This window comes from Rhincodon typus, chromosome 12, assembly GCF_021869965.1.
Source record: "Rhincodon typus isolate 14 chromosome 12, sRhiTyp1.1, whole genome shotgun sequence".
NCBI classification, from domain to species: Eukaryota; Metazoa; Chordata; class Chondrichthyes; order Orectolobiformes; family Rhincodontidae; genus Rhincodon; species Rhincodon typus.
In genome coordinates, this window is record NC_063343.1 from 32,630,890 (window position 1) to 32,654,490 (window position 23,601).

The window sequence follows — 23,601 nt, forward strand, 5'->3', positions numbered from 1 at the left end:
TCATCCAGCTCTACACCTTGTTATCATACATTTATCAATTCTGTTTTTAATGCCCATGTCTTGATTATTACTAGATTGGCAGGGGTTTAGGATCCTAAACAGCAGGGAGGCAAGTGCTAGGCTGGAAGGAGATACAGTAATCAGAAATAGCAGGTTGAAGAGACAAGTCAGGTTGGAACAGGACAGAAAGCGAGGAATGCCTGTTAGATTAAATTGCATCAATTTCAATGCAAGAGGTCTGACAGGTAAGGCCGATGAACTCAGGGCACGGATAGGTCCATGGGACTGGGATATTGTAGCCATTACAGAAACATGGCTAAGGGAAGGACAGGACTGGCACATTAATGTGCCAGGGTACAAGTGCTTTAGGCGAGACAGAGGTGGAGGAAAGAGGGGAGGGGGAGTTGCATTTTTGATTAAGGGGAGTATCACAGCGGTAGTCAGAGATGAAATAACTGAGGGATCATCCAGTGAGGCTTTGTGGATGGAGCTAAAAAATAAGAAGGGGATGGTGGCGTTATTGGGGTTGTACTATAGGCACCCAAATAGTCAACGGGAATTAGAGGAACAAATATGCAGGGAGACTGGGGAGACTTGCTGGAGAAATAGGTTTGTATAAGTGGGGAATTTTAATTTTCCTATAACAGACTAGGACTGCCATAGTGTTAAGGGCTTAGATGGGGTGGAATTTGTTAAGTGTGTTCAGGAAAGTTTCCTTAAGCATACATAGGGTCCTACTCGGGAAGGTGACTGAGGTGACAGTGGGGGAGCACTTTGGGACAGTGACCATAGTTCTATTAATTTTAAAATAGTTATGGAAAAAGACAAAACTGCTCCACAGGTTCAAGGTCTAAACTGGGGCAAGATGAATTTGATGGAATTAGACAGGAGTTTGCAGGGGTTGATAGGAGTAGTTTGTTTGCAGGCAAAGGGACCTCTGCCAAGTGGGAGGCCTTTAAGTGTGATAGCTACAGTTTAAGATCTTTATGTTCCTGTGAGGGTGAAGGGCAAGGTTGGCAGGAGTAAGGAACCCTGGATGACAAGTGATATTGAGGCTTTGACCAAAAAAAAGGAGGCATGGCTCAGGAGCAGGCGGCTGGGATCAAGGGAATCCCTGGAGGTATAAAGGGGATACAGGAGTTTACCGAAGAAGGAAATCAGGAGGGCAAAAAAGGGGGCATGAGATAGCTTTGGCAGAGAAGATTAGGGTGAATCCAAAGAGATTCTTCAGGTCTGTTAAAGGAAAAAGAATAACTAGAGAGACAATAGGACCACTCAAGGACCAAAGTGGATATGTATGTGTGGGAACCCAAGAGATGGGCAAGATCCTCAATGAATACTTCTCCTCTGTGTTTACCGTGGAGAAAGACATGAAGACTTGTGAACTTGGGGAAGTTACTGATGACGTCTTGGGGACAGTACATATCACAGTACAGGAGGTGTTGGAAGTATTAGAATGTACAAAGCTGGATAAATCTCCTGGTCCTGACAAGATATATCCAAGAACCCCACAGGATGCTATGGAAGAAATTGTGGGGGCCCTGGCTCATATATTTGCATCATTGTTAGCCACGGGTGAAATCCTGGAAGACTGGAGGGTAGCGAATGTTGTGCCCTTATTCAAGAAGGGCTGCAAAGAAAAACCCGGGAATAATAGAACGGTAAGCTTAACATCTGTGGTAGGTAAATTACTTGAGAAGATTCTGAGGGATAAGATAAACATGCATTTGGAAAGTCAGGGTTTGATTAGAAGTAGTAACCATGGCTTTGTGTGTGGGAGATCATGCCTCACAAACTTGTTAGAGTTCCTTGATGAAGTGACCAGAAAGGTTGGTGAGGGCAGGGCAGTAGACATAGTCTATATGGATTTCAGTAAGGCCTTTGATGAGGTTCCACATGGCAGGCTGCTCTGGAAGCATTGATCATATGGAATCCAGTTAGAGCTGGAAAATTGGATACACAATTGGCTTGATGGTAGGAAGCATAGGGTAATACTGGAAGGATGCTTGTCTGACTGGAGGTCTGTGACTCATAGTGTGCTTCAGAAGTCAGTGCTGGGCCCATTGCTATTTGTTATCTATATCGATGATTTGGATGAGAATGTACAAAGCATGATTAGTAACTTTGCAGACGACACTGAAATAGGTGGTCTCATGGACAGTGAGGAAGGTTATCAGAAATTGCAGCAGGATCTTGATCAGCTCGGGAAGTGGGCCGAGAAATGGCAAATGGAGTTTAATATAGATAAATGCGAGGTGTTGCATTTTCGAAAGTCAAATCCAGGTAGGAGTTTCCTAGTGAGTGGTAGGGCCTTAAGGAGTATAGTGGAAGAGAGGACCTTGAAACTCAGGTGCGTGGTTCTCTGAAAGTGGAGTCACAGGTAGACAGGACATTGAAGAAGGCTTTTGGCACACTGGCCTTCATCAGTCAGGGTACTGAGTACAGAAGTTGGGAAGTTATGATGCAGTTGTACATGATGTTGGTGAGGTTGCATTTGGAGTATTTTGTTCAGTTTTGGTCACCTTGCTATAGGAGTGATGTTATTAAACTGGAAAGAGTGCAGAAGAAATTTACAAGGATGTTGCCAGGACTCAAGGGTCTGAGTTATAGGCAGAGGTTGGACAAGCTAGGACTTTTATTTAGAGCGTAGGAGACTGAGGGGGGATCTTATAGAAGTGTATAAGATCATGAGGGGCATGGATAGGGTGAATGCACTCAGTCTTTTTCCCAGGGTTGGGGAATCGAGGACTAGAGGGCATCAGTTTAAGGTAAGAGGAGACAGAATACATGGGAACCTGAGGTGAATTTCTTTACATAGAAGGTGGTATATATATGGAACGAGCTGCCAGCAGAAGGGGTTGAGGTGGGCACATTAACAACATTTAAAAGGCATTTGGACAAATACATGGATTGGAAAGGTTTAGAAGGATATGGGCCAAATGCAGGGAAATGGGCTTAGCATGGATGGACATTTTGAATGGCACGGACCAGTTTAGGCCAAAGGGCCTGTCTCCATGCTGTAGGACTCTATGATTGTAAGATTCTATGTTGTACATTGGAGCTGTAATATACTTTTACATATCACATAAATTTCATTAACTTTTTCATAATTGCCAAAGTGTGAAGTTTGATTTTACCTGGGGACAGAAAATTGAGTTTTGACCTAATTGAGATGTTTAAATGACAGTATAATTCAATTCTGCCATCAAAGTAAACCTATAATCTCTGATCCTAAACAGGGGCCACAATCTTAAAATGAAAGCAAGGCCATTCAAAAAACGAAATCGAGAAGTACGTTAAAAAAAAGTTGCAGAAAACATTAAAAATCCAGCACTTCCTTCCTCAGAAAGCAATGGATGTGGTATCATTTGAAACTTTTATGACATAGACTGATAAACGTTTGTTCAATAAAAATATTTGGAGAAACAGACCAAAGGTGGATTGACCAAACCTGAGCAAATGGCACAACAGGCCTTAGGTCCTAAAACTTAGGTATTTCTTATAAATATGTATGAACAAATGCAAGATAGCATAGTGCCAAGCTCATACATTTGCTGCATAATTAACAATTGTTTTGAATTTGTGTGCCATTCTACGATTTAATTAAATTGAAGTTCAATAGTATTCAAAAATAATAGACAACTTCACACAATGCATTCTACAACAGATCCATAAAAGAATGAATCTGTAAGACTCCCCAATCTTTATACAATCCTGTTTTTATGAAGGGGCTTCTAGTCAGACAAGTTATCAGCATATAGGATAATGAAAAATATAAACTACAGTGATATTTGGCAAATTTCTGTGGCATAGTACATCTTGATCCACTTGATTTTAATTACCTCATTGATGAAGATCCAGTGACTGTCAACAGCTGCCAAATTAGTGTCAACTGCCTGTGAAGGGGAAGCAATAATTCACAGGTTATATGATTTTCCCACAGTGATCTTACAATACATCATCAGGTTTATGTGTTTGATTGAATAAATCTCCACGTTAAAACTAATAAACAGGGAATTATTTTTGAACATCAAATAAGTTCACAACCTGTGGAACACTCAGTTTCCAAAAATCAGCATTAGAAAATTTCTACTGTCTGTTCCCACTGTAAGTTCCCAAAATACCAACCACTGTCATTTTATATATAAACTTAACTAAGTTATAATATTTATTGTTTATAATTGAGCATACCAATAATATAATTTTCATTTTTGCTTAAATTAATATAACTTTGTTCAACAAACATATGTGAACGAACACAATATGCTTCCAAGGTAATTTGAGTAGCTTTAGGTTTTGAATAAAAATGGTTTACAGAAATGTTTACTGAATAATAAACCACAAATTGCAGCAATCAGTCGTAACCTTACAAGAAAGCACAACATTCCCCTAATTTGTGGGAAAGACCTTCCTGATGGGAGAGGATTCCCTGTGGAACAGTCTAGGACCAGAGGCACAGCCTCAGGATAAGGCGTTGTACATTTAAACAAAATTGAGAAGGAATTTCTTCTCTCAGAGAGCAGTGACTCTGTGGAATTCTTTACTGCAGAGGCTGTAGAGGCTCAGCATTTAAGTAAATTCAAGGCTGAGATAGGCAGATTTTTAATCAATAAGGGTATCAAGAGTTATAAGGAAAGTGGAGTCGAGGAATGCCAGAGCAGACTCAGTAGGCTCAACAGCCTTCTTCAGCTCCTATGCTTTACAGTCTTATAACGACATACCAAACTAATCAAAGTATCCCATTAATCATTAGCATCCTTACATCTACATAAGATATGGACATACAGCTAATCAAATCCATCAGGAGTGACATAGGTTTGTATGGTGCATATTTGCTTGTGGCTAAAAACAGCAGTCTTCAGCAGATTTTGCCACAAATGCTATATATGAAATGGTTATCAAGTGTTGTTGAAGTTTATTGTTTTTGATGTTGATGCCTGTTGCCAAGCCACTATAGAAACTGATTGTCATAATGGCAGGCCTGCCCACAGGTTCAATCACTATTTCCTTTGATCATAGTGCTTCCCAGGTGCAAAATAAAATTTGGGTCTTTTGTGTCATACATGCAAACTTTGTGCGTTCTAAAGGCTCTGGCTCCCTCACCATACAGAAAATGTTGGTTATTTATTCATTTTCCAATATGCAAACATGCATGTGCCCAAATACCGAAGTCACTGCTGCTCAAAACACTTTGGAGATTTGTCTTTGAGAGGACTGCTGCATCCTGCATTTCTTTCTTGAGACACCCATAATATGACACAAACAGCAAAGATAAAAGTTGTTGAGGTTATACGACAAGATGCTGAGAATTCAGGTTCACACATTTTCCAAGACACATTTTTTTAAAAAGAAAATCTGTATTGGAGCTATTAGCACTTTACTCTTTTGGCCTGATTAATTATTTCGAACTGATTTACACCAGACCCCAATTCTTCAAACTAAATGCAGTATGCATTGCATTAAGAGAACTGCAAAAGAAGAAATGGGTTTGATGATAGATGAAGAAGGTAGTCTTTTGAAAAAATTAAAATTACTCTTTTAATTAATAATTGATCTTTCATCTTAATTTCACATCTTCATCATCTGTGAGCAGTAATTGTAAAGAGAATCAACTGGGGAACACATTAGAAGATCTGTTTAACTTAGGTTAACATTAATTGTCAGCTGGGAAACACAAGTTATCATGTGTGGTAATAGTGTATTGATTTTAAATTGATTAGTTCTGCTGGTAAAATTGTGGATAGGGACACTTTATATGAATACTAAATTTGTTATGCTTGTATTTCACAGTGTGATTTCATGCTAGCTATTCTTTAGATAGAAAACACATTGAAACCATGGAAACATTGACACGTTAACACAGCAAGAGAAAATGCCATTAAAACAAGGTTACTATACGTATAGCAGTACTTAATGATAAATAATTTATTTTTTGTGGTGTTGCCTATGGACCGAGATAATACAAAATGTCTTTATTGGCTTTCACTTGTGTTCCCAGTTTGCAATACTTACCTATGTTGGAGGCAACACCTATGTTGGAGACCTGTTGTGGAGGTCACAGATGGTGATTTTAATAGCTCAGACTATAGGAGTCTGGAGTATGAACAGCATGAACTACTAAAACATTCTTCTTTGACATTTACTCTTTCTTACTCTCTGTATGACTTTGTTACTAGGTGGGAGGAAAATTAGTCTGTGCCCATGTGTGATGTCAAATCTGCATATTACGCTAGTACTGTTTATTCTTCATTCTGCACACCGTTTCTATCATGGATAGATTCTTTTCCATCTTGCAAAAGTCATGCAGGTTGCTCTTATAAATGTATTCAAAATGATCAAAGATTTTGATCAACTAGATAAAGAAGGAATGTTTCCTCTTGCGCAAAAGAACATACATTGTGGGTGTCACTAAATCATGAGGACTCCAGCAGTTCAAGAAAACAGCTCACCATCACTTTCTACAGGGCAACTAGGGTAGAGATGCTCACAAATGCTGACTTAGCCAGTGATGTCCACTTCCTTTAAAGAAATTAAAAGAAACACCTAGAATCCATCAACATAAGTTAGTCACCAAAAAACTCAATAGACAATTCACAAGGAACTTCACCTGAAGAGTGATAAGAATGTGCAACCACAAAGTAGCTTAACTATTGAAGTGAAGGATATACATTCATTTAAGAGTAAATTAGAAAAGGATTGCAACAATAGATTCAGATAAGGAACTATCTGTGAATGCTTGAGAGCAGCACAACATCTGTATGAGCTGCCTGGGTCAATTGCTCTATTTCCTTGGCACATACCCTACTATTTCACATGTTTATAGTGTTTCCCTTTGCATTCCAATTTCACACTTCAAACCCTGTTAAGTTTTTTCAACAGCCATTAATCACACTCTGTTTAGTTTCTGGCATGAACCGATCTTCTCGGCTATTTCAGGATCCATAGCTGCTTTGAGTTAACATCTGAAGTGGAGTGTAGCATTATGGATGTGTCACTCACCTTATCCTTACAGGCATCATGACAGAATCTGGCACCACAGGCATGTTAAAGGGTAGGTTAGACAGGTCTGTACAGGGAGAATGTATCCAGTACTAGCGAGAAAAATATGCGTCAGGAGTATCAGAGAACACAGAAATAGGTAACCTAAGGGTAAGTGTGGATCCCAGTGCTGACGCAGATGACACAGATGATGACTTAAACAGAACAGAAGAAAACTGCTAGATGGATACCAGGAATTTATGCATGCACTGGGTTGTTTGTATTCAAAGCACCTCAAGGGCTCGCACCATTCTAAGTGTGTCCTGTGGGGTTTGGGAAGCCGTCTACCTCCCAAGCTTCAGCCATGTGGAATTAGCTCATAGAAATGCCAAATAGGGAATGCAGGATAGAGGTCTGGTACCAGCACTTCACATAAGGTGATTTGCAAATTTTCATTGCTAACTTTGATGAAAAAATTTTTGCTTTTATTTGTCTTCTGTCAATTTGCCTGATTTTCAAGGTGAGGTGAATTAAAGATAGTTTATGATTAGAGAGAATTATTGTTGTGTGTGTCAAAACCTTGGTAAGATACAGACAGAGACTATTGTTGCATTGTGTCGGAGGGATTGTTCAGGTTTTTTAAAGTACGTTTTTCCTGAACATCTACTTATCCAGGTGAGTTCAAGGGTTGATCCCTTTGAAGGACAAATCTAGAGATCATGCAGCAAATGGCTAAGAATTGGGAGACACAATCTAAAGTTTACTGCAGGGCATTGTAGTGTGCATGGTACTGATGAAGGTGTAGTTTGGTTCTATGCTGTCTTTCCTGACAGTAATCATGAGCTATATGCCCAGTGCACATTTCTTGTCCCCAACTGCTAGATTGACACTGATGGCTTAGTCGAAACAGACAATATATTGAGTTTATAGGAGGCACCATGATTTTTGCCATGAAATAAGATACAGATTTGCAGGCTGTGCTGTCTGTCATTACTGATTATTTGATTGAGTGGAAGCTCTTGGAGCTTGGACTTGACCTGGGTCTTGAGGCTGGGTATGGAGGAATGGAGAAATGTGTGGGTGCTCTTAATTATTTCTTATCCTTTCTGGAAGCCTACAACCATTGAAAAGACGCTGTCTGTCTTATCCTGCTTCAGTGACTCCAGGCTGTGGAGATAAAGTTGATTCTCCTAGAATAGATGGTAAATCTCTGATGCCGCACTGTACAGTGCACTGGGTTATATCACTAATGTCGTCTGTTGCAGCCTGGAAGGACTTTGTGATATAGAACTTCATAGCCAAAGTGACTTGACAGGCACAAGAAGACTTGTTCATGTGCTCGTTTGAGACATTGGTTACATTGCAACAGCACCCCACAGTTTTGTGACCAATTCCCTTGGAAAGATGCCTGATAAACTGCTCCTCCATGAGATTGAGGTATATCCCATTTCCTGAAGATCTGAATGCTGTTGACATTCTGTAGTCTCCTTTCCTTTTCTCTTTTCTTGTAACACCAAGTTCTGTTGGACGTTTCCTTTTGGTCATTATCTAGCAATTCAGATGGCAGACCCTGCTGAACATCGGTAACAGCAGCAGAAAGTGCAGAATTATGAACATTATAGTGCTGCTACACTCTCAAAAGATATCCAAAATATTTTAAAATACTGCTATTTCAGCTAAAGTAATTAAGATATTAATTAAAAGTTAGGATCCTCTTCCACAGCGTTTGTGAAGTCTGCTTCCAAATTGATCTGTCATGATTTACTTTATTGACTTCAGAAATGATGGCTCAGAAACTGGCACATACCACTTTCCCAAATGGCTCTCCAGATCAGTGCATTTTTCCTCACTCTTATATTTTAATTGGTTTCTAATCAACTTAGTTCAGCACCCTCAATTTTTTTTTGAGTATAACAATTTGTATTGCACCATGGTATTGAGAATCGGATCTCAATAGGTGAAGCAAGATTCAGTTACAAGCCTTATATGTCAATTCAGGATAGTTTATTTCTTGTTTCCTTATTCTATAAGTACCTGCTTCCCACATCTATATCATAACAGTAATATTAACATGACTTTCCAATAATTATTATCTAATATGCACTAGTCTCTCTCAGTTAAATAATAAATTATTACAATCTCTCACAGTGAAATATGAATTATTATATCATTTTAAAATAATATTTATCAAACTCTACCATTACTATTTAAACTTTGCTAACCGTTTACCTGGTTTCATCATGTTTGCAGAACTGTTTGACTTATTGCCTTCAAATTTTAATGTGAGTGATCTTTCTTTCTGTTTTATGTGATGTTTTTGATTATTAGATATTCTGATACTGCAGAATTGGAGTCTGTTGTGCAATGATAATGAATTAGGGGAAAATGTCAGATAGGAAATTGTGCTCAAAGTTAAAAGAAACTGAATTAAGCCCAGAGAATATAGTCTATGCTGAGTGCAGGGGTTTAGATATAGCTATTGGCAAGATAACAGACTGCAGCTCAATGCTGGACAAAAGGGATAACTAAAGCAGGAATAGGATGAAGACAGAGGTAGGGAAGAAGGAGTATAATTAAAATACCCTATAGCACTCCAAAATCCACTTTAAAACCCAGTATTTTGACTATTCTTTGATCATCCTTTCTAATGGCTGAGTGTCCATATACTGATTGGATTTTTTTTAATGCACTTAGAGCACTTTACTACATTAAAAGCAGTACATAAATGATAGAAGTGGCTCTTGTGTATTCAACGCAACTGAACATTAGGATCTTTAATAATCTGATGGCAACATATTCCATTTAAATTAAGCAATTAAGATGAAGCAAGGCACAATGTTCTTGGTAAAAGTAGATGCAAATGCGAACAGTACTGTCAACATGCCACATGAATCAGAGTATTACAGTTATTCACATTAAAAATTATAGCGATGTCAAGGGGGATGAGAGTCACAAAGGATATTGTATATTATTTTGGTAAGTTATATTTCAGTGTTATGGAAGGAATCTAATCAGAAAATAAATTAAATGGGCAAAAGTATGACCAGACTTTGGCAAAGAGCAGCGCAAAGTGCTTGACTGTAAGGATAAAGGTGGGGGAACAGCTGGTAAAGAGGGATTAGGATTTTTACTTTTGTTTGAGGAGCAAAGAATCAATGGGGATTTAACGTAGAAGATAGTGCCTGAGGTAAAGCAATACTGAAGTCAGCTAGCATGGCTGCCGAGAAATGAAGTTAGTTTTTCAAAGGATTAGTAGGAATGGGATCAATGGAGTCAGGCATGAGTTTCCTGGATGAAATCAGCTTGGAGATGGGATACGTATAGGTGGAGAAACTAAAGAGGCAGGAAAGAGGTTTAGTTTATTGGGCACTGGAAAATTGGGCAACGAAAAGTCAATGACTGCATAGTTGCTGATTCAATAGTTACAGTCGTGGTGAGAACGCAAACCATGGGGTTCTCCTTGTTAAAGTCAAAAATAGTGGGATAAGGGAAGAAAAATTGTAAAAAGTAGTTCAATGTTTTAAAAGTAAGCTGAATCCTGAGTAGTGAGCAGTTTTGACAGAAGTGATTATCTTATATGATCAAGCCATTTGTGTCCACAAAATTTTCAGGAAAAAGGAAGTGAAACTACAATGTGAAATGACTAGAAGGAACTGGTAATGCTTTTGTTGGACAAGGTCAGATATCACACAACACCAGGTTATAGTCTAACAGGTTTATTTGTAAACACAAGCTTTACGGACCCTTGTTCCTTCTTCAGGTGTTAGTGTTTTTGTTGGAATCAAGAAAGTCAAAAATGAAGGTAAATGAGTGGTTGGGCAAATCTAATAGAATCAGAGCTACTGGGGAAGACTTTGAGGTTTCTCTCGCAGAAGACATGAGGTGGTAATATCATAAAACAATGGAAATAACTTACTGTTCCAGTTCTACAGTCACTATGGCTACTGTAATCTTTTCTCGTGCCTGATGCTAAATAAGGTTTTAGGGAAGATTTGTAGCTTGGGTTGTGGGTGAAGTTGTTGACTTGCTTGTTGAGCTTGCTTGTTTAGGTTCAGACGTTTCGTCACCATGTAAGGTAACCTCATCAGTGAGGCCACTGATGAAGCAATGTTGTTCTACTCCGCTTGGAATTTATACTGTCCGGTCCGTTATGGTGAGTTGTATCATTTCTGGTTCTGTCCTGTATGGATTTGTATATGGGGTCCATTTCTATATGTTTGTTGATTGTATTATGGGTTGAGAACCATACCTCTAAGAATTCCCGTGTGTGTCTATGTTTGGCTTGATCTACTATGGTTACCTTGTCCCAGTTAAACTGATGGCCTTCATTGTCCGAGTGTACTGATAAAAAGGAGAGTTCGTCATGCCGTTTTGCTGCCAGTCGATGTTCATGTATTCTGATGGCTAGTTTCCTTCCTGTCTCCGATGTAATGCTTGTGGCAGTCTTTGCATGGTAATCTGTAAACTATGTTCGTTCTGCATGTTGTGGGAATGGGGTCTTTAATCTTTGTGAGTGTTTGTCATAGAGTGGCTATGGCCTTGTGTGCTACCATGATTCCTAGTGGACATAGGAGTCTGGTCGTCAGTTCTGATATGTTCTTGATGTAGGGCAGTGTGGCCAGTGCGTTAGGGCATACTGTGTCCTCCTGTTGTCTGTTTAGTAGGCACCTGTGGATGAAACTGTGGGGATATCCATTCATAGCGAAGGTTTTGTTTGGTGCTCTTCTTCTTTCCTGCATAGTTCTGATAAGTTGCAGTGAGTGGTGGCCCGTTTAAATAGTGTCCTAACACAGCTTTGTTTGTGGACGTTGGGGTGGTTGCTGTGGAAGTTGAGGATGGGTAGCTTTCCTGTATACTGAGGTTTGGAACACTCTGTTGGTGATACGTTCAACTTTAACATCCAGAAATGGAAGCTGACTGTTGTTTTCTTCTTCTCTTCTGAACTTAATCCCAGTGGATACACTGTTGGTGAGGTGGTGGGTCTCTTCTAGTTTGGTGCATTTAATGATGACAAATGTGTTGCCCATGCACCAGATCCACAGTTTAGGTTGAATGAGAGGGAGGGTAATGTGTTCTAGTCTTTGCATTACTGCCACTGCAATGAGTCCTGAGATGGGTGACTCCATGTGTGTGCCATTGATCTGTTTGTATACTTGACAATTAAAGACGAAGTGTGTGGTGAGACACAAGTCTGGCAGTTTGAGTATGTTGTCATTGCTGATGGAGCTGCTGGTCTGCGATACTGCTTCCGCTAGTAATGCGGCCACTGTTTCTTTGGCTAGTGGGATGTTGATTGATGTGAATAATGCTGTGACGTCAAAGGATACCATAATCTCATCATCGCTGATTTTTATGTTCTTGGGGGTATTGAGGAATTCTTGGGTTGAGTAGATGGAATGGGGTGATCCATCGATTAGGCAGTTCAGTCTCTGTTGTAGGGCCTTGGCCAGTTTGTGTGAAGGTGTGCCTGGTAGGGAGACAATGGGTCTGAGGGGGATGTCTGGTTTGTGTACTTTGTTGAGCGTTGGGCGAGCCTGAGCTACTGGTCAGAGCAAGAGTGCTCAAGAGTGCAGATCACCAAAGCTGCTCATGAAGCATGACCCTTAAAATGGTACCACGCCATTGACTTAACTCAACTGGCTACCACCCAATGGATCAAATCTATAGCTTCATAGCAAAGAAAGGGGCAACATATTTTGGGCAACATTGATGTTTTATGCTTAGACAGATTTTCTGGCACAATGTAGTGTCCTTACCTTTGAGAGAAAAGCTTTGGGTTCAGGTCACACCTGAAATTTATGCCTATGTGTTTTCTAACATGGGCAAATAGGTTAAATATCAATCTGTAAATCATTCTGATACAAGCATGCGCTTGGCTGCCTCATGTGTCACTAGATATGGGAAAGCCTCCAAGTCTAACTACAGATATTTACAAGAGAATATTAGCTGCCAAAGATGTTTCAGTTAAATAAATTAAATATTCCAAATGACAATAAACCACCACTCAAAAGTTAAAAAAATGTATCTGGTGGACAGTATCATTCTATATAAACTTGCTGGCATTTGTACAGCCTATTCCCTGTGAAATAATTGAAAATTAGTCATCTACAAATCCTTTTTTCCTTTTTGAAATAACATTGCTACACTGGCAGCACAAAACTGGCACAACTGATGCCCAATGTGACCAGCTGCACAACACCACAATTATGCATGAATTCGAGGAATCATTTCTACTGGTGGATGAGCTGCCAAAAAATAATAATGCCATCCAAAAAAGGACTAAGTTACGTTTTTGTTTGCTCTCATAATTTTTCAGGTATTCAATTCCCCAGCAGAACACAGTGATGGAGGCAGAGTTCATAATAACTTTTAAAAGAAATAAAACAATGTGATTTTGGGCAGGGAAACAGGACCAAGGGGACATTTCATTAAAAGTTGGCACAATAGGCAAAATGCCCTCCATCTGTGCTTTGAAATTGTTTGATTCATTTCCAAATGTCAGTTGCATAGTATTGGAACTAATCAGTTTAAACTAAACTGAACCTGTGCTAAGGGCAGGTCTATCATTATTTCATCTTTATTTTAAAAATTACTAACTGGCAGTGAATTGACTGCATATCGGGGGAAAAAGGCTTTAATTATACCAAAGGCTTAAGTATGAACTACATTTGTCATATAGCTGATACATTTCAAGAGTAAAATAGTTTGGCCCATATTGCATGCTTTGGAAATGGTAATGCCTTCATTGGATTATAGCTGTCCTTTCAGCAACAACTCATGCTATTAAGCTAACACGAAGCAAAGAATTGTGGATGCTGGAGATCTGAAACAAACAAAAACAGAACTTTCTTGAGAAACTCAGCAGGTCTAGTTGCATCTGTGGAGAGAAAACAGAGTTAACATTTTGAGCCCTGTGACCCTTGTTCAGAGGTTTGCTACTTGCCAATTGTTTTCATAACCCACTGCCTGGAAGTACACACCCAGTTCGACCAGTCAAGACCTCACTTTAGATGCCATATTCTACTGACACTGATATTTTACAGCCCTCCACCCCTCCCAGTCATGTCTGCAAGCCATCTGTCCAATTCAATTTGTCTCCTGGGACCAGGTCAGTGCCCAGTGGGACCAACAGCTCCAAACTCCAATGGAAGTGCTGTGGGTTTGAATGGCTCTAAATTCAACTGTGAGTAGGCCTACCCAGGGATAGGCACCTTCCAACCCCTCCACACCGAGATTTCTCTACTGGCTTCATCAAATTTCAGTGGAGCCCTCTGTGTCAATTAGCCAGGGCACCTCCACATCTTGGTGCCCTCACAGTCACCAATCCACCTCACCTGTACCCACGTCTCTTAATAGAATACTTGAGACAATGGAGCTCCTGACTCTCTGATTGGACCTGAAGTTTTTGGTGGGATGGTCAGTGCAGGAGTGGTTTGTTTGGAAGCTGACTCCTAGATGTTACTTTGCCAGCATGTGCCAGCTCTGGAATGCTGTTTAGCCCCAATATCAGGTTCTCAAATTTTTGAAAAAGCCTTAGCTACAGCAGGCATGAAACCTGACCCAGAGTCACTAGAGTATTCTCAATGCCTGAAGTATGCTGAGTTGGTCCCTTTCGAAAGGTCTGTCTATGTACTTATAATAGTAAAGTCCAAAAGCAAGCAAGAATGAACAGAACTTTAGAATTTTATACACCACAAATGTAAAATACACTAAAATATATTAGTGACCTTGACTTAAGATCAAATATTCCTTAAATCAGATATTCATTAACTTTATTTTCCATGTTTCATACACTTTTTAGCATTGGCATAAATCTGTTTATTTCATATTAAATGGCATAACACGAGGCCCAGTGACTGAATATAAGGTGCACATTTAGGTAAAGCTTTTGAATTAATAACATTCTAATTAATGAACTAATTCATTGAATGCAAACCACATCGTATAAGAGTACTAAACATGTCACTTAAATATATAAATAGAGAGGGGGAGGCGGTGATAGGAGGTGGAAAGAGGAGCAGATAGGTGGAGAGGAGACGGCAGATCAAGGAGGCGGGGATGAAGCGAGTAAAGGTGAGTGTAGGTAAGGAGTTGGGATGGGGGTTGGTCAGTGAGGAAGGAGGAATGGGTCGGTGGGAAGGAAGATGGACAGGTCAAGGAGGCGGGGATGAGGCTAGTAGAGGTGAGTGCAGGTAGGAAGTGGGGGTAGGGGTTGGTCACTGAGGTGGGAGATCGGATAGGTGGGAGAAAAGACGGACAGGTCAAGGAGGCAGGGACGAGCTGGGCTGGTCTTGGGATGAGGTCGGGGGCAGGAAGACTTTGAAGCTTGTGAAGTCCACTTTGATACCATTGGGCTGCAGGGTTCCCAAGCGAAATATGAGGTGCTGTTCCTGCAGCCTTTGGGTGGCATCGTTGTGACACTGGAGGAGGCCCAGGATGGACATGTCGTCCAAGGAGTGGGAGGGGGAGTTGAAGTGGTTCGCGACTGGGAGGTGCAGTCGTTTGTAATAAACCGAGCATAGGTGTTCCACAAAGCAGTCTCCAAGCCTCTGCTTGGTTTCCCTGATGTAGAGGAGGCCACATCAGGAACAGCGGATACAATATACCACATTAGCGGATGTGCAGGTGAACATCTGTTTAATGTGGAAGGTTCTCTTGGGGCCTGGGATGGAGATGAGAGGGGAGGTATGGGGGCAGGTGTAGCACCTCCTGCGGTTGCAGGGAAAGATGCCGGGCGTGGTGGGGCTGGCGGGGAGTGTGGAGCGGATGAAGGAGTCGCGGGGAGAGTGTCCCTCCGGAAGGCAGATAAGGGTGGGGATTCACTCCCGTCTTCTCTCCACCTACCTGCTCCACTATCCACCTTCTATCACTGCCTCCCCCCTCTCTATTTATTTCAGAGCTCCCTTCCAGGCCCCCATTTCTGAAGAAGGGTCAGACCCGAAACGTCAGCTTTCCTGCTTTTCTGATGCTGCCTGGCCTGCTGTTTTCATCCAGCTCCACAACTTGTTATCTCAGACTCCAGCATTGGCAGTTCCTACTATCTCTCACTTAAATTTATGTTTTATTCATCAGAATTGACGCCGAGTTCTAAGATGTGCAGGTTAGGTGGATTGGCCATGTTACATTGCCCATAGTGTCTAAGGATCTTTAGGCTAAATGGGTTAGCCGTGGTAAATGAGTCTTACAGGGACAGAGTGGGGGCTGGGTCTGGATGGGATGTTCTTTGGCAGCTATTGCAGACTTAATGGGCAAAATGGCCTCTTTCCACACTGTCGGCATTCTATGATTCAAAGATAAAAGGAAACTATCCTAAAGAACCTAGATTAATTAGCAAGGGTAATTTCAGTTAAAGTTGATTCTTTATGTAAATATACATATTTCATATCCACTTGCAATCATTAAGTGGGTTATGTTTCGAGAGTGGAAATGGCACCTCATTATCACAACAGATGTTAATTTGCTTTTCATTGACAGATGGTCCTGGTCACAGATTGGCTGCTTTGTCAGTGACAGGGAACAAAATCTCTGCTTTCTCAGTGGTGTCTTTCAATTTTGACACATAGCAAAGCAATTTAGGATTGCTTCTATAAACATTCCAGGGCTGTTAAAATAGTTTTCTATCTCCACAGTGTACCAGGTAGTCAAACTGATTTCTATTTTCTTATCAGTAAATAACACCACTGCCACTTTGTGATGATTGGAGTGAACAGAATCTATTAAGTGATGTGTAAAAATATTACAAAACAGTCCATTGATACAAACTACTACTATCAGAATTTCTTTTCTTCACTAGCCACAATAACAAACCACTCACCTCCCAGTGGGAGTATTATCAGTGTTTATAGATAATGTCTTCAGTTCTTAAAATTACTGCTTTCATGCATACAATTTGTGATTGAATAATTTGTTTTTGCATCAGTAAAATGCAAATATATTTGAAATTGCCATATAAAAGGCTAATAATCATAATTTTAATATATAAAGTTGCGACAGTGCCATGATATTCTAAATCAAAGTTCAATATCTCTCCACATAATATAAAATGTTGGCAGCAAAAGTTGCTCTGTGGTGTTTTGGCTCCAAAATTGTGACATCCACACATGTCTTGTGCTGAATATCATTATACATATGAATTACAGCAGTAGTACATGCACAGGGTGTCTCTGCCAGAAGTATGCAGATCATGACCATCACCTGTATGTTTCCCTCCAAGTCACACATTATCCTGACTTGCAACTACATAACCTTTCCTTCCATGTTGCTGGCTCAAATCCTGGAATTCCATTCTTAACTGCTCTGTGGGATTATTCACACCCCAAAGACAGCAGTGATTCGAGAAGGCAGCTCAGCACCAACTCCACAAGGTCAATTGGGCAAGGGCATTAAAAAATGGCAAAACCAGTAAGGCCCACACCACATGAATAAACAAAGAAAAGACTCCAGTCGGCATGGCTTATTGCTGGCTCGATGGAGCTCAAAGGTCGAGCTAATGTTATGTATTCAAATTATGTAATTGACCATGCTTTAAACAGCAAGAAGGACCTCCTTGCCTGTGCTATTTAATGGAATCATCAACTACTTTTAGGTTAGTTGCTGATTGATCTCTTCGGGTTCTACACACACACACACACACACACGTCTGTCCATTTTGACTACAAAAAAAGATAGAGAGAATGGCAGAGATCTCCACAGATTAGACCAAGCTACTGGAAAAGAGAAGAAGAGGAGAAGGGGTCTCAGTTGGAGCTATATGCACTCAGGATGTTAACGAAGTAATTTTCCTATCTTAGTTGCTGTGCAAGGAACTGGATGTCAGACTTCAAACAGCCTCAGAGCAGGATGCAAACATCACCCCTGGCCAAGAAATTTTAAGTAACTGATTCATTCTTCACTGGAGTAGATAGTGTTTGCACCAGTTTGCCACCTGCTATTGCACAAAGTGGTGACCAGCGAGGCTCTGTATATGGACTGCTGAATGACACTTGTCAGACAGAAGCAGGAAGAGCAAAAGTGCAGCTTCACCAGGATTCTGAATTTCCTGATGGTTCAGTGTTCCATTGTTGCTTTGTAGGTGTTACATGTCAGTTTAGAAAAGTAGCACAACTGAAAACAATTACTTTCCCTCAATGTCCAACTGGTATTTGACAGATACAGTGCATCATGGAAGATAATTCCTGGAATCCTGACAGTAATCACGATGTCTTTATCATGATCCCAGCTTCAAACATTTTCCCAGCAATATCTTTCATAGGTACTCAATATCAGTGAAGTATCACTGTTATCTCAACTTTAAGATTTCTGACTCAATTTACACTTTCCAGTTTTGATGACCTAGGACTTTTTTTTTCCAGCTCTGAAGCCTAGATATTTCTAACCAGTTTTGACAATCTGGAGCCTTCTATAAAATTTTCACAACCTGAAGATTTTTACTGACTAAAATCCCACAGTCTGGAGATTTCTACAAACTAACTTCACTTTTGCTTACATGAAACAGTTTTTCTCAACAGAAACCTGAAACTGGCCCCTGATTATCGGTTTAAATATTTAAAATATACATGGGAATACGGAATATTCCAACAAGTGCTTTCATTGTCTCTGTAGCCACTTCATTTAAAACCCTTGGGTACAAGTCAACAGGTCTTGGTGCCTTGTCTGCCTTTAGTCCCTTTAGTTTGTCAGATATTTTGTCCATCATGGTCGAGACTGTTACAGTATGCCATTAGTCTCTAGCTACCAACTCCAACCCTCAATTTTGAAGGCTGCACCAGATTTTTCCAAACCTTGGCATCATATTTGGCCTCAGTATGAGTTTCCAATTATATTTCCTATATTATGCTACGGCACCAGAAGACAACTATTTTCAGCTCTGTAACATCGCCTGCCTTGGCTCTCATACTTCTGAAAATCCTCATCTATGCCTTTGTTCCTTCCAGACTGGATTATTCCAATGTGATACGAATTGGGCTCCAATATTCTATCCTCCTTAAATTTAGCCACATCAAAAACTCTGCAGCCTGTCTTCTACTTTGCACCATATTTCATCCACACAACACATTGTGTTTGCTGACATTCACTGGGTTCTGATTAAATAATGCCTTGATATCCTGTTTGCTAAACTCTCCATTGCCTCTCCATTCCCTATCTCTGTGATCCTTACCACCCTAAAAACCTTCAACATATCATAATTCTTTTGATGTGGCCTCTTGAGTGACTCAAATCTTAATTATTTTATCATTAGTTGTTGTGCTTTAAGCTGCCTCATCCAAAGCTCTGAAATTCCTTCCTTGATGGTTACAATTTTCCTAAAGGTTTTGTTTCCCTTCTTTAAGCTGCTCTTTAAAACCTACTTCTTTGACCAAACCTTCGATCATCTGCCTTTATATCACCTTACTGGACTTATTGTTAAACTTTGTTTGTTATTGCTCCTATGAAACATCTTAGACTTTTTTAAAAAGGTGTTATATAAACACAAGTTGATGCCGTTTTTCTAAGATACTGTGTACACATATACACAAATGATTGGGATTTAACTTAATCACATTATAAAAGTTTTATGTCTCACTGAAATACATTTTGGAATAATGCTGTAACTAGAAAGAATAAAATGGCAAAAGTTGTTTAGGTAAAGATGCTTTAGGATTCAAATTGATGATTGCTGTTTAGCTTCTATCAAGATACAGGATGTAATCTGCAGAATTTTGGAGTTGTGCCAGTTAACTTATTGTGGTCATATTATAAAACACACTAGTCAACATAGTCCTCAGGCAGGAAGTAGGATAATAGACTCCATGAGATTCATCACATTCAGGATCATAAATAAGGTCTGTTTGAACAATAACATAACTTTGCAGCCTTAAAGGGGCACTAGATTTATACTGAATACTACATCTGATTTGCTGTAAGCACCAAAATAAATTTGCTAATAACTTCATAAAAATGGCAAATGTACAGTAAAGGGGGGTCTCTTTGCTCTGGATGTAGCTATGTACAAAATGAGTTATGTCACGTGACATCAAATCATTGGAATTGGAACCTGGGTCTGCAAGATTCCAATGTAGTTGTCCTTGCTTAGGATCCCCCGTATATAGCTGTGTTTAATGAAGACCACTGCATGTTTAACTTTGCAGTGATTGTAACGAGGTCAGCCAGCTGGACTTCATAGAATATGAATTCCCTGTTTGGAGCTGTCAATCTGGTCCATTATGGGAGCCCTGGCTGACAGATAAAAAGGGGAGTATCAGACATTGTGAAACTCTGGTACTTGACTCTGAATGAGACAGTACTAAAGTCAAGGTCTGTTCATGTGTAAATAAAGGGCGACTTAAAGACAGATGTTGGCCTCGATGGAGTTAAATCAGACCTCACACAGTAAACTACACAAATTTCCTGTAACTTCAATATATGGACTGTGCTGACAATGCTGAACTTTGATTTGATTTATTATTATCACGTGTATCAAAGATACAGTGAAAAGTATTGTTTACCTTACATAAGTGCATTAGGGTAATAGAACAGAATGCAGAAAACAGTGTAACAGTTACAGAGAAGGCGCCGAGAAAGATCAACTCTAATATGCGAGAGGTCTGTTCATAAGTCTGATAACAGCGGGAAGTAGTTCTTAAATTTGTTGATATGTGTTTTCAATCTTTTGTATCTTGTGCTCAATGGAAGGTTGTGGAAGAGAGTATAACCGGGGTGGGAGGGGTCTTTGATTATGAAGTAGAACTCTCATAGCAGAGGAGGGTAAGTATACTGTTCAACCTTAATTACCCTTCTTAGAACTGCCAGAATTTTTCTACTGACAAGAAATTTCAAGATTTTTACCTGCGAATGGACAGAACAGATTCAAATCCAGATCATAAGCAAACTAGAATTTTACATTTCAAATATATTTCTGCTTGTCTTTTCTAGTCTCAAAGTCGCAAGGCTGTTATATCCATTCACAGGTAAAAATCTTGAAATTTCTTGTCAACAGAAAATCTCTGGCAGTTCTAAGAAGGGCAATTAGGGTTGAACAATATGCTTACCATCCTCTGCTATTTGAGAGTTCCATTTCATAATCAAACACCCCTCCCATCCCAGTTATACTCTCTTTCATCCCCTTTCATTGTGTACAAGATACGAAAGTTTGAAAACCTGTACCAACAGGTTTAAGAACAGCTTCTTCTGTGTTATTATCAGACTTAAGAACGGACTTCTTTTGTATGTTAGAATTGATTTTTCTCTGCGCCTTCTCTGTAGCTGTTACAGTATTTTCTGCATTCTGTTCTATTACTCTGATGTACTTATGTAAGGTTTGATTTGAAGTAGACTGAGTAGAATTGCTGCAGTTTATTCTGTGGATAGCATGTACTGCAGTTACACTGCTCAGGTAGCAGAGGGGGTTAATATTAAGCCGAGTGGCAAAATGTACAATCAAATAGATTCCTTTGCCTAGAGTGAATTTGTGCCTCTTAGGAGTATACCATCATACTTTTTGTTGATTGCAGACAATGAAGGGTCTGAAAAGTCAAAAGAGCTAATTGACACAGAGTACATGGCTTCTAATCCACTTCTGCAGCCATTGTGTCTATTTAAAATTCAAGGCTGATGCAAAGGAGAACAGGGAACATGTTTGGATCAGTGCAGTTAGAGGTCACAGATATTGATTCGGCTTGCTTTTGCTAGAGATATTGTGAAAATGTTACTGATGACTTCATAGCTCAATGTCCTGCTGGTCAGCTTCATTATAGAAGGAATGAGCTTTTTTTTATATAATCACCAACATACAATTGCAATTCTGACATTATGATCAAATGACAATCATTGACAAGACAGTTGAATTTTATAGGATGTTGAGGAGTCTGGCAGAGTTAACTTATCTCTAGCAATCTTTGTGTTGAGTTTTGTCCTATTCATTAAATGCTTATTCCCTGCCACCATTAATTTTAGTTTTTCTGGAGCTCTTTAAAGCAATTTTCAGTTAAAAGTTAGCTTGATATTTAATATTGCTACCTTCACAACTCTGGTCTTCAGCTCTTACATCCATTGTTAAACACGATGTGATATAGTCTGAAATCAAGAAGGTCTTGTCAACCCAAACTGAATAAAAATGATCAGGGTGATTGGTGAATAGCTGTCATTTAATGGCATCATAGATGACTCCTGTGACACTTCTTATCAAATAATTGGGAGAAAGCTGATGATGCAGTGACAATTGTCCTTTTATTTTGATAGGATGTACTTGGAAAATGTTTCACATTGATGGGCGATTCCAGCATCACAGTGGCTTTGGAATAGTGTAACTAGGGAAGCAGCTGGTTCTTGTATTAGATGTTCAGAACTACATGTGATATTGGTTTTAACATTGACTTTTTTTTTACTATGACTGGAGCAGTCAGCAGCTTTTTAATGACACCTGTAATAAACTAAATTGGGTAGGTACTAGCATTTACAACAATGGAGACTTCAAGAGGCTGAGTAGAATTATCTATTGAGCTTTTTTTGCTGAAGCTATTGCAAACAGCCCAGCCTTGTCAGTTTTATTTGTGATAGGCTGTATCACAGGGGAGATGTTAAAGTATACAAAAAGTTGTTATTTTGCCCACAAATGTACTGCTCTGGATATAATAGGATTACAGAGACTCATTATGATCCATCAGTTTTTGATTATGTAACTCTGGGTGTAGTTTTCTACTTTTGGTGTTCAGTGTGCAGGCATTTCTGTGCTGTAGGTCAACACTTCATTCAAAACACCAGGAACAGATGTTTTGTGACCCACATGTTGGTGAGGGCAATGTACCACCAATGGTTTACATTCATGTAACTCCTGCTGGCCGACATCAAATTTCTCCACTGTTCATGCCTTGTTTCTCTTTCTTCAACAAAGGAGTAAGATTCAGTTGAGGGGTTAGTAGATAGTGACCAGCAAATGTACTCTGATATCAAATATGAACTGAAGCAATGAGGTTTCGTTAAGTTGTAGTGAACCTTTTAAAACTGAGTGGTTTACTAGATTACGTCCCAGCATATTACGAGTCACATGCTGTTCAGAATAGATAAGGGTAGTAGGTTGTTTGCCTCAAGGACATTATTGAACCAGCGAAGATTTAATGATAATCCTAGAGCTTTAATGGTCAATTTCTTGGTGCTTGCACATAACTATCAGATTTGTTTGATTCAATTTTATAATTTGTCATATGGATCTTGATCACCCAACCTCTGAGTTAATAGTCCTTGTATCATAATTACTAACCTACTGTACATGACAGCATCACATTTCAACTCTTGCAAATTTCTGTGTTGTAATTATAAAATCTTTCCCAATTCAATTAGTTTCATCTGAATGACTGATTACTTAACTTCAGCATCTGTGATTAAAACTTGTAGACCATACCCAATTTATTAGAAGTGCACCCAATATTCCCATCAGATTATTTATAATACATGTTTAAAACTTTATGTGTTTTATTTGTTTTCTCAGTCTGAAGAGAAAGATAAAACAACTACTTTTTGTCTCTGAATACCACCAAGATTGTTTCAAATCTTCTGTCAAAGGCTGGGTTTGAACTTTACATTTTGTCATAAAGACTGATTATTCTGTCAATTACTTATTGAAGATGTACCATGTGCAGAGTGTGCAAT

General features: G+C 39.5%; 1 protein-coding gene across 1 annotated transcript in view; it reads right to left on the reverse strand.

The window, feature by feature from the left end:
• LOC109911032 (glutamate receptor ionotropic, delta-2-like) overlaps window positions 1–23,601 on the reverse strand; it is a 477,476-nt gene that overhangs the window by 192,530 nt on the left and 261,345 nt on the right. The window contains exon 5 of the mRNA XM_048603965.1: window positions 3,843–3,896. Coding sequence (XP_048459922.1) covers window positions 3,843–3,896 — 54 coding nt within the window. The remainder of the gene's footprint in view (window positions 1–3,842; window positions 3,897–23,601) is intronic.